This window comes from Triturus cristatus, chromosome 5_1 (assembly GCF_964204655.1).
Source record: "Triturus cristatus chromosome 5_1, aTriCri1.1, whole genome shotgun sequence".
Taxonomy (NCBI): Eukaryota; Metazoa; Chordata; class Amphibia; order Caudata; family Salamandridae; genus Triturus; species Triturus cristatus.
Genome location: NC_140587.1, coordinates 126,197,208 through 126,212,296, shown reverse-complemented (window position 1 = coordinate 126,212,296; position 15,089 = coordinate 126,197,208). Strand labels below are relative to the sequence as shown.

The 15,089-nt window shown below is 42.2% G+C and overlaps 1 protein-coding gene across 2 annotated transcripts in view; it reads left to right on the top strand.

Moving 5' to 3' along the window:
- GPAA1 (glycosylphosphatidylinositol anchor attachment 1) overlaps window positions 1-15,089 on the top strand; it is an 80,237-nt gene that overhangs the window by 51,357 nt on the left and 13,791 nt on the right. For both annotated transcript variants that reach the window (XM_085604545.1, XM_085604544.1), the window contains 4 exons: window positions 513-709; window positions 3,343-3,496; window positions 11,078-11,179; window positions 13,763-13,959. In XM_085604545.1, coding sequence (XP_085460671.1) covers window positions 513-709; window positions 3,343-3,496; window positions 11,078-11,179; window positions 13,763-13,959 — 650 coding nt within the window. The remainder of the gene's footprint in view (window positions 1-512; window positions 710-3,342; window positions 3,497-11,077; window positions 11,180-13,762; window positions 13,960-15,089) is intronic.

The window sequence follows — 15,089 nt, the reverse complement described above, 5'->3', positions numbered from 1 at the left end:
TTATCTCCATTTACTGACCACCCCTGCCTTCAAGCTAAAATGACAGGGAGGATGCAGGTTTGCATCCCTGGCCCAGCGATTGAGGAATTCCTTCCCTCCGGAGATTCGGTCATGTATGGACATTCTGAGTTTTAGGAAAATGCTTAAAACCTGGCTAATTGTGCAGGTCCATGACTAACACTCTACATTGGTTCCGTCAAGTTCTAGAGTTAGCGCCATGAAACCTCTGGGTGTACGTGCGCTGTATAAATATTTTATAGCATAACCTTCTCGTACAAAGTTGAGGGTCTCTGTTTTATTCCGGTTACGCTGACTTTAAAATTTGATTGCACCTTTATGGCCATTGTGTGTTAGATTTGATTCAATAAACAGGCTGCATACACACGGTCTTGCTCACACACACCTTTAATATTTTGGGTTTTTTCCAATCTTAGAAATCTCTACATTCCCAGCCATGTACATTGCTAGTCTCTGAATAAACCTCTTTATGTTGTCACTTCCTCCTTTTCCAGTTGCAGCGGAATGACTGGGACAATCTGCCCGCGTACGTACATAGCCTGCAGACCTTGATGCTGATGGTGCTGAAGCAAAGTTCCGGGAGGCCCCAGGGAGACCATGGCCTCTTCCTGCGCTATCATATTGAAGCCATCACTGTGCGTGGAATAAACAGCTTCCGACAGTACAAGTATGATATGAGCACCATTGGCAAGTGAGTGAAGAACCAGCCCCGGGATAGTTTATTTAATTCTTTTTATTATCCATAGTGCAAATTCTGTGAAGATAGTTGTTGCATGGTGTGTCGTTGGTTTGCCACATCATGCTCACATGTTAAATGATTGATTTGGACCACTTGACATATTTCAAATTTGTGCTTACAAGACCTTATCATGTTCTTTGGACACTTTAGATGGGAATCTACACATGCTTGTGTGGTTCGTCATGGTTAAACATCTCCGCATTCGCCAACATGTTTAGAGACTGAATATTGGGCCATTATGTATGTGAATATCCGGATTTGAATGGCCTTTCTGAAGAAGATAATGGTGAGGGTGTAAGCTAGTGTAGCAGAGTTGTTTGGGAAATGAAGGGCTGCTGAGGTATGGAGAGGTTAAGCCTGGTGTAATTGATTGGTGAGATAGAGGTCTTTTTCTGTCCTTTTGGATGTTTGTAGCAAAGTTGAGTATGCTTTGTATGGTTATAATGGAACCAGTTAGGGTTGGCTAGTCAGGTGTTTGCAGTACATAGGCACTACTTCCCTTGCTGTCTTTGTGAGTAACATATTGAACACAGATGGCAGGAGTCCGCATGGGGGTTAGAAATGAGAGAGACCGGATATGTTATTAAAAAGTTGTGTTGAGGTTATCAGAGAAGAGTTTGATATTGGAGCTAAATTAGATTTTTGTTGTGTTTAGTCCTTTGTTCGGTTGTAGAGGAGCAACAGACATTTATGGAGATGAGTGGGTGATACCCACTGTTATGGTGTTGGAGTGAGTAATATTAGCTTTAACCTATCCCTTGGGTCTGAATGAGCACTCTACGGTTGTATGAGTTCCTAGGAGATCATCAAAACGTCTGAGATCAGGTCTAGGGTGACTGAGGTTGGTTTAGGATGTGTTTGTACCACCAGATGGTTAGTAGGGTGGAGGTGAGTGATAAGCTGCTGTTTAGGACTGTGGTTTCAAGGCTGATGTTGATTAGTGATGTGGATGCCTGTAACCATGATAACATCCCCAATGATTGGCTGCTATTGAATCCTGTTTGCTTTATGCACTAGTTATGGTAAGCTTAACTTTTATTTGTAAAATGCACCTGTAAAAATACCTAATTCTGCATGAAATACATGCTTCCTGCACTTTGTAAACTAAAAACAGACAACCGTTATTGTAGCAACAAACGGATCTATAAAACTATGAAGAAAAAAGGCACCGTTTATTCCACTGAAAGTGGAGTGTATACAAGGAAAGTAAACGTCAGATCTGAATAGAACAATAAGCCACCAATTTATTAAAAAGGCATAGTATTCAGCATTTTTCGATATTTTAACATGCGCATCTCCGCTCTGAAAAACAGAGATATGGAGTTCCAGAAAGAAGGTGAACCAACAAAAAACATGTGGTGAGATTTTGGTGCAACCAGTCTCGACTGATACAACAAGTGTAGCACCCATGAAGGTTTAGACCACTTAAATTACTAGGAAATTATGAGAGCCTTGATGTACTGCTCCTTGTTTCTATTATTAGAAGATTGAATAAACCCCTCTCTTACACTGGCAGCCAATGCTTCTTCCTGGCAATCGGGCTGATATCAATATGTCTGGCTATGCCAAAAATTAGTCTGGCCAGAGCATTCTACACAATCTACAGCCTATCCAGTAGTTTTTAAAGGGTCTCTTAGATAAATCACATTGCTGTAGTAAAGCGTGGACTGAAAGATCGAAGTCTGATTTGAAGACTGGTGTATGGTGGTACAAAAGGCAAGGATTCCCTTGAACCACTTTATTTAGAAATGGTCGCTGCTTGCAACTTGGGCCACCTATGTTTCTAGTGTGAGGTGACTAAGTATTTCCCTAGATTGAGGTATGATGTGCTATGCGGGATGTATGCATAACACCACTTAGATGAGTTCCAGCTGATGAGACGGGGATTTCATTTTTTGTAGGATTTAACTTAAGAAAGTTAGTTAGCATTCAGAATTTAATCAATGAAGCCATTGCCATTGTAGCCTGATACTTCATGTCCCCTTTTCTTCTCTTCGGTCTGTGAAATGCCAAAGATCAGCAGTGCCTCATTTTCATACATACAGAACCTGACCCTGCCTGGTGAAGTAACTTAGCAAAGGGACAAGAGTAAATGTTAAATAATAAAGGCAGAAAGCCTTGAGCCGTGCCAACCACAGCTAATCTTTCTGGCCATGGGGATGAATGTCGATAACTGATTGGCTTCTGTCCAGCATGCAGGACCATAACCGCAGGAAAACAGGCCCTGTGACCTGCAGGTTACATACAATAAGTGCATGGTTACAGTAGGTTCTCAACACGTAACTTTTCTTTATATTTCTCTGCTCAGTGCTAGCAACCACATGGTCCAGACTGCAAGAGCAACAGCCATATGTGCCTTTTTCATATCCAAGTAAGGCTTGTATCAGCAACCTACTAGGGAGTCAAGTAAACATTAAAACAAACCCCCAAGTCATAGCGTCTATTGTATACGTTTTTTATGTGATATTACCCGATCCATTTGTGTAAGACCGTGTTGATTTTGTCAGAAAGGAGGAATAGTCGGGTTCCTTTGAAAGTTGTTCCCCAACATACTCGATTTATCATCCTTTCTCTCTTGATTGCAGGACCCTAGAAGGAATTTTCCGCAAGCTCAACAACTTGCTGGAGCGCCTGCACCAGTCCTACTTCTTCTACCTCCTGCCTTCTCTCTCCCGTTTTGTCTCCATCGGGATCTACATGCCAGCACTGGGCTTCCTTGTGCTCATCCTGGTCCTTAAGATATCCTTTTATGGAGCAGTATTATGAATTTTTGCTTTGGTGCAGTGTCGGGCAACAGAGGGGTTGGGGAGGGATCTGGGCAGGTGGTGATCTGTTCGGCAAGCTGTCACACCTACACAGAATACAGGATTGGAGATTTCTTTAGCCGATTTCCACTTCAAACGCGTTTCCCTGTCCTTAATTTATGCATTAACTAGCTTCCTTCATTAAGTGTGAAGAGCCATTTTAAGGTCCTGTTTCTTCACATTGATGTTTTAATATTGGAAAAGTACAGTTTTTTCCAATACCAGAGAGCTGCAATGTTCCTCTATTACATGTGCAGTTACATAGAAGGCGGGGGATCACCAGAATTGAACACACCCTGAAACATGCATAAGGAACCAACCACATTCCCCCAGAGTAAGAAACTTCATTCTTTCTTCCCAAGAGAATGCAGAGGCTACTTTCCACCTCCCATAATCTGCATGACTTGTCATCCAATGTCTCCTTGTATATGTGGACCATCAGCATTTCTCACAGTATGCAGGAGGTCCCTTCCACCTCCCCATAATGAGCTACTATCCACCTTCCAAGGGATGTGTGGGTTTCGCATACCTTCAAAACTATATGTTGGCTACTCCCCTCCCAAACTAATCATGTGCTGCCATCCACCTACTAAGGTTTGTGTGTGTGAGATACACTGACCAAAGTCTGCATGTGCTACCACTTGCCCAAAATATGCATGTGTACCTGTGGTTCTCCCCAAGTATGTATGAGCGGTCATCCACCTACGTGTATGTACGAGCTGTCATCCACCTAACTAAAGTATGAATGAGCTGCCATTTACTTCTCAAAGTATACTTGAAACCTGTACCATCATCCCGAGACTACCTTCATGTCCGCGTACTCAGCATATGCATAAAATGCATTCCGCCAACCAGAATATACATGGGTGTCCTATCACCCTTCTTCCTCAAGTAAGCATTGCCTACCATCGGCCTTTTAAGACTGTGCATGTACTGGTACCCACCTCCCCCTTGGTATGAATGAGTCCTCACACCTGCATTCTTCTGAGTGCGCGTGAATTATCCGCAACACTATGTGTTTTATTCTCTTTCTGTACCGTCTTCTTGCTATCTCTTCTTATCTGGTTGGGAATTGCCGGTGCCGCAGAGTCCACTCCATTATATACTTTTCACCAACTGTTACACCCAGAAACTGTTGTTTCTGAGGCCCATTACCAAAGTATTCTAAATTAAGCGAAATGACTGCCTTTAGGACTATCAAACAGAACCTCAGTTTGCAAACACATTGGGAGGCTACACTGGCTAGAGGTGGCAAAAATAATATTTTTTAAATGCCAGGTCTTTGTATAAAGAGTGGGTCGTAGCCAGTTAAGGCCCATTGACATTCGCACTTCATAAATAAAACAGCGCCCGGTGAAACACGCATAAGGCTTTGCTTCTATGTATGTGGACTGGATGGGAGACCATATAAAAACATATAGCAAACACAGTCATCTTGAAGGCAGAACTGTTTGTCCTCATCATGGTGACGTTGTTTAATGTGAGGTATATTAAATAAATGATAGCCTATACGTAAATGGTAGACCATGATCAAATACAACCATATACTAGTCATGGCTGGTCACCTTAAATAAAGTTGGTAAAACTGATAATATTAACATCTGGCATACGTGCTCGTCCTCAATTAGATTTGTGGTTATGTAGGGTTGTTAACATGTTGGTTATAGGGCAGTGTGTAGAGCGTTATGCGTGTTTCACCGGGCGCTGTTGAAGCCTGGGTATTACGTCGATTGAGTGAGTCCATCTCATCCCTGCTGCTTGCGTGTTTCTTCCACAGGGACAATTAGTCACCATAGTTCACTGCGGATAATCACCATGTGTTGTTTTTATCCATGTTTTTAAAGATTTCCTCCCAACGCAAGTCGCGTTCACTTCGCAGATGTTAATCAGGAGGTGTCCGAGTCACCGTTAAGATCGTATCAATGCTTGTTTTGTACCTCAGCCTGAATGATGCCTTATCTCTTTCCTCAACAGGTAGATCCAGGTGCTAACGGGTACATTAATCAATTACCACATATTTACGAAGATATCTCTGCATACCACTGATGCAAGGTGTAGATAGTTTACATGCATTTTTGGTCCTGAAGAATCGCTAGTGCAGATAACTATAAGCGAGAAACATGTTGACCTACACTTTGTAACAAGGACATCACTGAGCTAGATACTCTACTTTGGCTAGTGCTTTGTTTATTGTTTTTATGTAGGATAGGAGACCCCCAGAATAAAGTCTTCTCTAAGGTACTCCCAATCCTATTTTAAATCACTTTACTACATCTACACTGTCCTGGCCCCACACCCGCACTTCACCGCACGGCTGTTGGATAGAAGATCTCCGCTAAAGTGTCCCAATTTAGGATGCCTGTTGGTATTGCACCGCCGACCCAACGAAGAGCAGCCCAGATGATGAAGCATGACACCTGCAAGGGTGTGTGAGGGCATTAAAATCCAACACATGAATTGCCAACACTGACCCATGCCGGGCATACTGTTGGTTCCCTTCTTTTCTGACTCTGTATTTCCTGACTCCAGAGGAACAGCATATCTGCACTTTTGCTATAGTTCAATACCAAACACCATAGGTTTCAGTGAAGCCATTATGTAGCTGGAGAACTTGTTTTGGCCAGTGCCAGGTACATACCTTAAGATGGCTTCCCTTCTCACTTGCAATATCAAGCAATGGAACTAGACATCACAGGGGCATATCTGCTCATGCAGAGATCTCCTCATAAAAATCTAAGCACCCTGCCATAGGTCTCAAGGCCTGCTTTAGGGGTGACTTACATATGTTGGATACAGTGACTTTGGCATGACACACAGGAGTGTGTCATGTAGTGTTTTCACTCTTGGTTTGCACCATGTCACGCAGCTTGCAATGGCAGTCAGTCTGTGTAAAATTTGTATGTGGGTCCCTTAGGGTGGCATCATATATGCTGCAGCTCTTAGGGACCAGCTGTAGTACCCTTGGTACCTGGAGCACCCTTTACTAGGGACTTACAGGGGTGCTAAAGTCCTTAGCCATTTGTAGCGCAATTACACTTTACCTTGTTTTAGGAAAGGAGCACTGAGGCCTGGTTAGCACACCTCGGTGCACTTTCAGAATCGAAAATCGGCACCTAGTAGGTAAAAAAGGGGCAACAAGTTGGGGGTAACTACAACAAAAGCCCACTTCTCTGCACTATTCAGCACTGACTCAAAAATGTCTAATAAATATGTCCATAAGTACCCCAAATGTTTTTGGGAGACTGTAATCCTTCTCTTAACAGTAATGGACACTGATCACTTGAACGAAATTGCTTCATTAACTATTAAATGTACATTCTGCTTTGACTTTTCCATCAGATAATCTGTTTTCCTTTAAACTTTCAGTAATATTTCCAGAGCTTTAGGAAGATAAAAAACGGCTGGGTGCTATTTCTAGAGAACAAGGTGAAATGTTTTACTGTACTGCATAGTAATATGCAATAAAACTGGGTGAATTCTGCTGATACCAGGCCACTACATCCCAAACCCGTTTCACCTGGTAGAAAACTTTCCTACAGTCCCACTAACTCTGAATTTAAACCCCAGTCAGTTTGGCAATTGAATAACATCAGTCGATCTCCAGGATGCTTATGTTGATGTAATTAGCAAGGAAGGTTTGTAGGCACAGATGCTTACCCTTTGACTTGAACTCTACTCCCAGAATGTTCTTACTGCATTGGCAGACCAGTTTAATCTTCAAGGAATGTATCTTTACCCATATTTATACAGTTAGCTTTACAAGACTTAATTTGCTGTTTATCAAGGGAATTCTCACCTTGCCTCAACAGCACTCAATACTGTAGGATTTTCTGTCAATCATAAGAAATTAAGTTTGATCACGTGGATTTGAGTTTATAGCAGTGGTGGCCAACTCTGTACATGAAGCCTTCTACCGCCAGAACAAATTGCATCTTTAATAGGCAGTGAAGAACCTTTTGCCACAGTAGTTCCAGAAGCTCTTGGTTCTAATGACATACTGCAGTCATGTAGTTCCCTTGGCTCAGTTTTAGATGCATATTTTGTATCGTAGTCTTACAAAAAAGCATGCAGTCAGTCTCTCAGCGTGGATTTAAAAAATCGATTTTATGCCAATGATTGATGTCTGTTTTAGTGCTGAAATGGTGCTAATCAGTCCCAACCTATACTTGTATTGTTAGCTCTGTATGTCTATGGAAATTATTAGTCTTATGGCTTCCATAGCCTCCATAACTGAAGCTGTGAGAATGAAGGTGGCTACATATTTTATTTTAGAGATGTTTTTCCTGGATATATATTATAATTGATTCTAGTCGCTTATTGACTGAGAGAGAGAACAAAGATCTTTTCTACATATTAGGAAATGTGATACTTTGAGCCCTGACAAAATCATTAGTTTCATATATACTGGTACAGAACACGTGATCCCCTGTTTGTGCTACATAGAGCTACATAGAGCCAATAAACAAGAATTTGAGTATGCTTAGCGATTCTAGAAGAGTGCGAGCAATGTTCTGAAAAACATTTAAACTAGAATAATTTATTTGGATAAGCCACCTTCCTTCTATTGCTTGTGATTTTGTTTTTTGAATATATGACTGACCTTGGAGACAAGTGCCAACAGTTTCTCTTGCCACTCTATTATATTTGTGCTCCACAACAATTACCTGTAACGTAAGGTTATTTTCCTGGGCTGGAAATCTTTGTTTCACTTCTTCAAGGGTATAGTGGTTTGTATTCTCAAGGACTACAACACTGCTATGCTAATTCCGGTCTGGGTCAGGGTCCTCTAAGAAAATCTTTCTAGTAGTGTAGGAACATTTCTGCTTAAATAGTTTAGTGTTTTGGTAGACTTCATCAGCTGACTGAAATATGAAGCACACACATTGAAGATCAGCAGAGAAAACATTTCTGTTAAAAAAGCTGGGACATGCTGCGATTAGACCGGTTTGCAACAGATAGCAACACCCATTTGAGAGCCTTGTCCCTGAAACTCGAACTATGCACACCTGGTCATCCCTGAAGTACATGTATCATTTGGTCAGTTGGGATCCTACTAGGAGGCAATATAAAATTGAAAATTGCCAAGATTGTTTTACTATGAATTAAGGAGAAATTTCAGTTGTCTTCAAGTCATTCATTTTAAAGTCAAAATTGCAGGCCATTCAAAGGAATGTGTCCATTGCAGATTTGTCTGTTCTCCTCACTTCCAAAAAATGTATGCCTCTCTCCTAGGATATTCTGCGCAACTTATTTCTCAGCATTTGGGCATATCCTGTCCCTTTTCTGTTTGCAGCTATGCAGTGACATTCCCACAGGATTGAAAAGGAAGCAGTTTATGTTGGCCAAGTAAGGAAATGTTGCTTTCATGAGTGATTCCTGTCCTCTTACTCTTTGCTGTTCATCCTTAGCTGTGGTGGTTGAGTACACATATTGGCATGCTAGTCTACTGATGTGTTCCAGGAAGACCGTCCTAAGTGAACAAGACACTACTGTCGTTCCACAGTGGATTTCTGGTGAACCAGCTTCAGCAGTGAGTAGAAAAAACAGGCTCTAAGACAAAAGGCTCTTAAGTGCCAAGCTTTTGTAAAATCCTCAGCAGATGCCTAAGGTCAGAGGAACAATAGCTACAAACGTTACACCCCCTCTCAAAACTCTTAGTAACTTAAAAGGAACAAGCAACAGGAAAGCCAGTAGGTTTGGCATTTTTGTTATGGGAAGTCTTTGACAAACACTCACTGACTTAGTGTAAGCTTTTCTAGAAAGAAAATTTCACTCAGTCTAATATATTTGGTTACAACAATATGGATATTGGAAGTAGGCCACCTTTGCTGAACAGATTGCATTAGCAGTGTTAAAGCCACAAATCCACCATGTTCACATTACAGCAGAGTAATATAAGTGATCGGTCACGGACAATTACTGAACGGCACTGTTTCTTAATTGCTGGCTAAGGCATTCACACCACATGCCCTTCCTAAGCAAAACGCGGTACAGCTGCATTAAAAAAGTTCTCCTGCTAGGAAAGTGTATACTTCAAAGAGCACACATAGGCTCTCAATTACAAGCTGCAAGTCATGTCGGATTTGCACTCTAGCAAAAAGACTAATTGATGTCTGATCGTCTAAGCCTAATGGGAACACATCCGACAATATAACCAGTCACGAAATACCAAGGCCTTGACAGGCAGCCCGTTCAAGCCCATAAACTGTTATAACGCATAAAAGCAACTGGATGAAGGGAGCTGAGCCAAGCCCGGTCTCTCAGTACTTCTTGTTGTTTGTTTTGCATTATGAATGCTTAACATAATGTCTTTCAGATAGCTAAAGTTGTCTGTAGTCATATCTAAATCAAACAAAATTACAAAATAAAACATTCAGTTCCAAGACGATCCTTGAAATTATCCCAGAGACTAGACTATCTCAGTGCCTTTAGGGACTGATTCACGGACACAGTCCGTAGCAAGGTGCACCTAATCTAAATTCAGTAATCTAAATAAATATCTGTAGTAGTTAACGTAGTGTGTGCAGCAACAAGAGTAGACTACACCAGGGGATCCAAACTAAAGATGAGCAAAGCCGTTGTAGTGAAGCAGATAATCATAAGCAGGCACAAACGCTGAAACCGGGCGAGTCATTCAAGGGTTAAGATTACAGAACTACGCCCAGTAGCAGGAAGGCCAGAATACAGTGTTTTACTAATTGGCTTAACAGTTGTGAGGCAGTGATCTGTCTCCGTACATGTTTTCATTGAAATAAAACCATGCATATCTAGCTTTACACTGCTGCATACACAATGTACTCCACTGAATCATCAGTCAACTGGGGGTGCTGGCGTGACGTCATTGCAGTAGCAGTGCATTCAGTCCCCTTCGCTGCTAGTGATGAGGTCGGACATCCACTTTCACCACCCACCCTAGTGCCAGCCCCACAACTCCTCACTTGCCGAAACTTTTAAAGTTAGGGGCATGGGGAAAGGAAGAGTGAGATGCAGCCAGTGGATGTGCAGCTAAACCAGATGCTGACTGTGATGCCTATAACGTTGTGTGGAGAGGAGGTAATGCATGTTAATGCACCCTTTCACATGTGGACTCCAAACTCTCTAAAGTGACATGGTTCTGGTTGTTTCCAGTCCTGCCTGGTGGCACAGGCAGTTCTCAACCAGTAGTGATGGAGGATGAGCAGAACTAAGAACGTGAATCGCCATGGAAGTATTCTTCTATTGCTTTTCATCCTTTGCCATGTGGTTTCTCTGTTTCTGTTGCATACCCCTTGTGTGTCATCTTTGTCCCCTTCAACACTCTAATCCCTCTTCCTTTTCAGTTGGTCCTCCTTTGCACTGGCACACTATCCTTCCTCTATACATCATAACCCCTTTGCTTCCTATTCTTTGACATGCTACTGCTCATATGAAGCAATGCTGTGTATACTTGGAGTGCTGCAAGGTACCTTGTACTGGATTTGGTGATATGACGTTTTGGTGACCGTGATGTTTCACACATTTCTCTTAACTGTCTTACGCCCTCGACCTGTGGATGAAACTAAGTAGGTCTGAAAGTCCAGAGGAAGATGGTGTCGCGGAAGATGATGATGAGGACGACGACGATGATGAGGAAGAGGAGGTACTTAAAGTTGTGATTTATAATGGTGCAACGCTAGCCTTCCTACCGTAGATAAGGTGGATGTTAAGCTTGGAGCTACGTGGTGACTCTACGAGGAGTTTGGTTCCTGAAACAACCTTCTTTGCTGGTATACTTTGGAATAGGTTATTTCTCTTTCAGAGAACGAACTGAAAAAATCACTTTAAGAATACAAAAATAAAAAATGACCCTTGGTTGTTCAATTAAAGTTCAACAGAACACATTATATTTTTTTTAATTACTTATGCTGTTTAGAGTCAATTCAGTTATTCATCTGAAAATACCAGGCAGAAGCTTCATTGATAAGAATATTTTGTCTGCTTTCCATGTACTACCCTCCATGGACAGACAACAACAACCCTTTAAAAATGGAAAGGTGATTTAGTACGTTTAGTCTCACTGCAAGAAACTTTCCAGCTTTGAGTCCTTCCACCTTTCATCAACAGATAAGTGTTGATGGAAGGTGTTGGAGAAGAGAGAATGGTTGGAAAGAATCGTGAGGTATGTAAACTTTACTGTCTTGCCCATTGCTGGGGGATAGACATGGGGTTATTTTACTGGATGTGACTGCCCAGGAGTTTGCATTCTGTTGGTGCTTCCTAAACATGTAAGCTACGTTCTTATCCACCATCAAACTACTGCATCATCAATCCACCTGCAAATCTCTCCATTCACATATCCACCTGCCTATCCTTTGTTACACACGCATCCATCTGCTTTCTAGCTACTCACACATCTATTGACCTAATCATTGATTCATGCACATGCTCTTCTACCTGTTCCCTCATCCATCCACCTACTTATACACTACCTACACATCCACATCCCACTCAAACGTTTACTTATCCACCACCTATCTATCTATTGAAAGACATCCTCCTGACCAGCACCCTTAAACCTGCCAGTCACTTGTTCACAACCACATGCATACTCCTCATTCACCTACACATCTATTATCAATTAACCTACTCGGCCATCCACCAACGTACCCATCTTATCACCAATTTTAAATGTATTCACATAACCATCAACCAGCAACCCATTCACTGAACATTCACAAGCTGGCTGCTCACATGTCTACCATCAAGCTACTGACTTCTATCCTGCAATTCCACTCATTCGGTCTCAAACTAAATATATATATATATATATATATATATATATATATATATATATATATATATATATATATATATATATATATTAATCCACATACCTATCAACCTATTTATCCACCTTCTGATCCATTGACCTGCTCATCCCCTACTTAATCTACCTACTCATTCTTCTATCCAAATACTAATCCGCCCACCTACTTGTCGGCCATCCACCTACTCATGCACCATCCCTCCTCTCACTTAACCTCCTGGTCAATCTTCTATTAACCCATACATTTAGCCACCTACTCACCTGCTGTCTACCTACTCACACATCCATCCTCCTACTTACTTGCCCTCAACCTACAATTCAATCATTCACCATTAGCCTGTTCATCCTCCTACTCGTGAACCTGTTTACTCGTAAACCCTCCCATCAATAGTCATCTACCCACAAATGAATCCATCTACCCGCTCATCAATCCAGCTACCCCCTTGTTAGTACAGTGACTCACTTGTTCATTCACTTGTATTAATACTGCACCACCTAATCATCCTCCACTCCATACTCCTCTACCATCTACATATTCCTCCATCTGTACACTAACCTAACCATTCATTTATTCACCTACTCTACCATCGGCCAATTTGCTCGTCTATCCACATAGCCAATTATCCTGGACTCACTCATCCATCAAGCTGTTTCCTTTAGCCATCCACTGATTCAATCAAATACCCATTTGATCCCCTCATGTAAACATGGATTAATAAGTAGGGGCACACATCAACCTACCCATCTGCTGACCTACACACCCTTCTATTTGCCAACAAATCCTTCATGTTTACTCATTAAACCACTTATTCATCAGTTCAGTCACCTGTCCACCTACTCATCCTCCCACACATCCAATAATCCATCAAACCGCACATCCACTCGCCCATCAGCCAGCTCCATCATCCACATTCTTACCGTTTGTTATCGGAAGCCATTAGATGCTCAGGGCCTAGTTGGTTTCCAAGAATGCCTTTCAAAACAGTTCTGAGGTTTATTCACAGATTCAAGCTTCTGGGATTCATTAGTGTGCCATAATATTTTCTTCTTTGTTTCAATTCCATGTTTCTGTGCTCTAAAATGTTGTTTATTGGATACCTTGCTTGTTGCCTTTTCTTGTTGAATGACATTATGGTTCGTACACTTTCTAGGATAATCTTAAGAAAGAAACCGCAACTTCTGTGTGAGGATTAACAATTAGTCATAGGTAAACCTTTTTACTGCAGACAAAAAAGCTAGTAAATTAGAGGAAAGTTTGCTCCTGCACATATATATACTGTTCTAAACATGAACAGTGAAGCATATCTTTGTTTTAGAGAGTTGCATCACATTTGTACTCGCAGGTCATTTATTTGGAACCCTAGCCCCGTGACCTACTAACAGTTCTTTGACTACTTTCTTCCTCTCTATGTGTAGGTGTCAAAGCCTGGCTTTCTTTCATTGGTGGCTCCGCTTCTCATCAGCCATGCCACAGGCTTGAGTCTATACTACCTCCCAGTGCTGGGTCAGGAGCTCGCCACAGACCACTTTCCAGTTTCTGAGTCAGAAGCCGTTGTCTTGATCTTCATCGCTATCTATGTTGCTGGACTTGCTCTTCCACACAACACACGCAAGTATGCTTGAGACAGCAATGGAACCAGAACTGGCGAGATCTTGTATAGAGACAAGGGGGAGGAGCATATTCATGATGGCTCCTCCAAAACTGGTGATAGATTAAAGATAATATTGCGACTCTCTAGCAAACATGTTTTGTTATAGAGGGTTAAGGATAAAAATGACCACATATTAGAGTACTGTTTTTTGCGTAGTACATGGGAAAATATGGTTTGTTTCATGTTTGTTTACTCCCACTTGTTTGCTCCGCAGTGTTGGTGGCATCTGATCAGAGGGCTTAGTGGGGCTGGAAATCAGCTGATCAATTATGACCGCCAGTCGGAAAAAAAATCCAAAAACAACAATTGATGGACAGAATGCAGAACAATGTCATACATTCACCCCAGTACAGAGATCTGGGCCTAAATCCATCGTTTTTTTGCTCACCATGCCATTTCAGTTTGAACCCAGCCATATGCAAATCAGTCTTGACCCTGTGCCCCATGGGAACAGGCCAGCCCGAACTGCCAAGCCAGGTCCTCCCTGGACTGGAAACAAGCATCCTAGGACCGGTTTCGGGCTTTCAGCCCTCGTCAGCCAGGATAGCATGATTCCAGTGGCATGGAGAGCAAGGGACTCACGTCTGAGCATACCCTTCCCACTCGGGGTGACAAATGCAAAAACAACAATTGATGGACAGAATGCAGAACAATGTCATACATTCACCCCAGTACAGAGATCTGGGCCTAAATCCATCGTTTTTTTGCTCACCATGCCATTTCAGTTTGAACCCAGCCATATGCAAATCAGTCTTGACCCTGTGCCCCATGGGAACAGGCCAGCCCGAACTGCCAAGCCAGGTCCTCCCTGGACTGGAAACAAGCATCCTAGGACCGGTTTCGGGCTTTCAGCCCTCGTCAGCCAGGATAGCATGATTCCAGTGGCATGGAGAGCAAGGGACTCACGTCTGAGCATACCCTTCCCACTCGGGGTGACAAATGCAAAAACAACAATTGATGGACAGAATGCAGAACAATGTCATACATTCACCCCAGTACAGAGATCTGGGCCTAAATCCATCGTTTTTTTGCTCACCATGCCATTTCAGTTTGAACCCAGCCATATGCAAATCAGTCTTGACCCTGTGCCC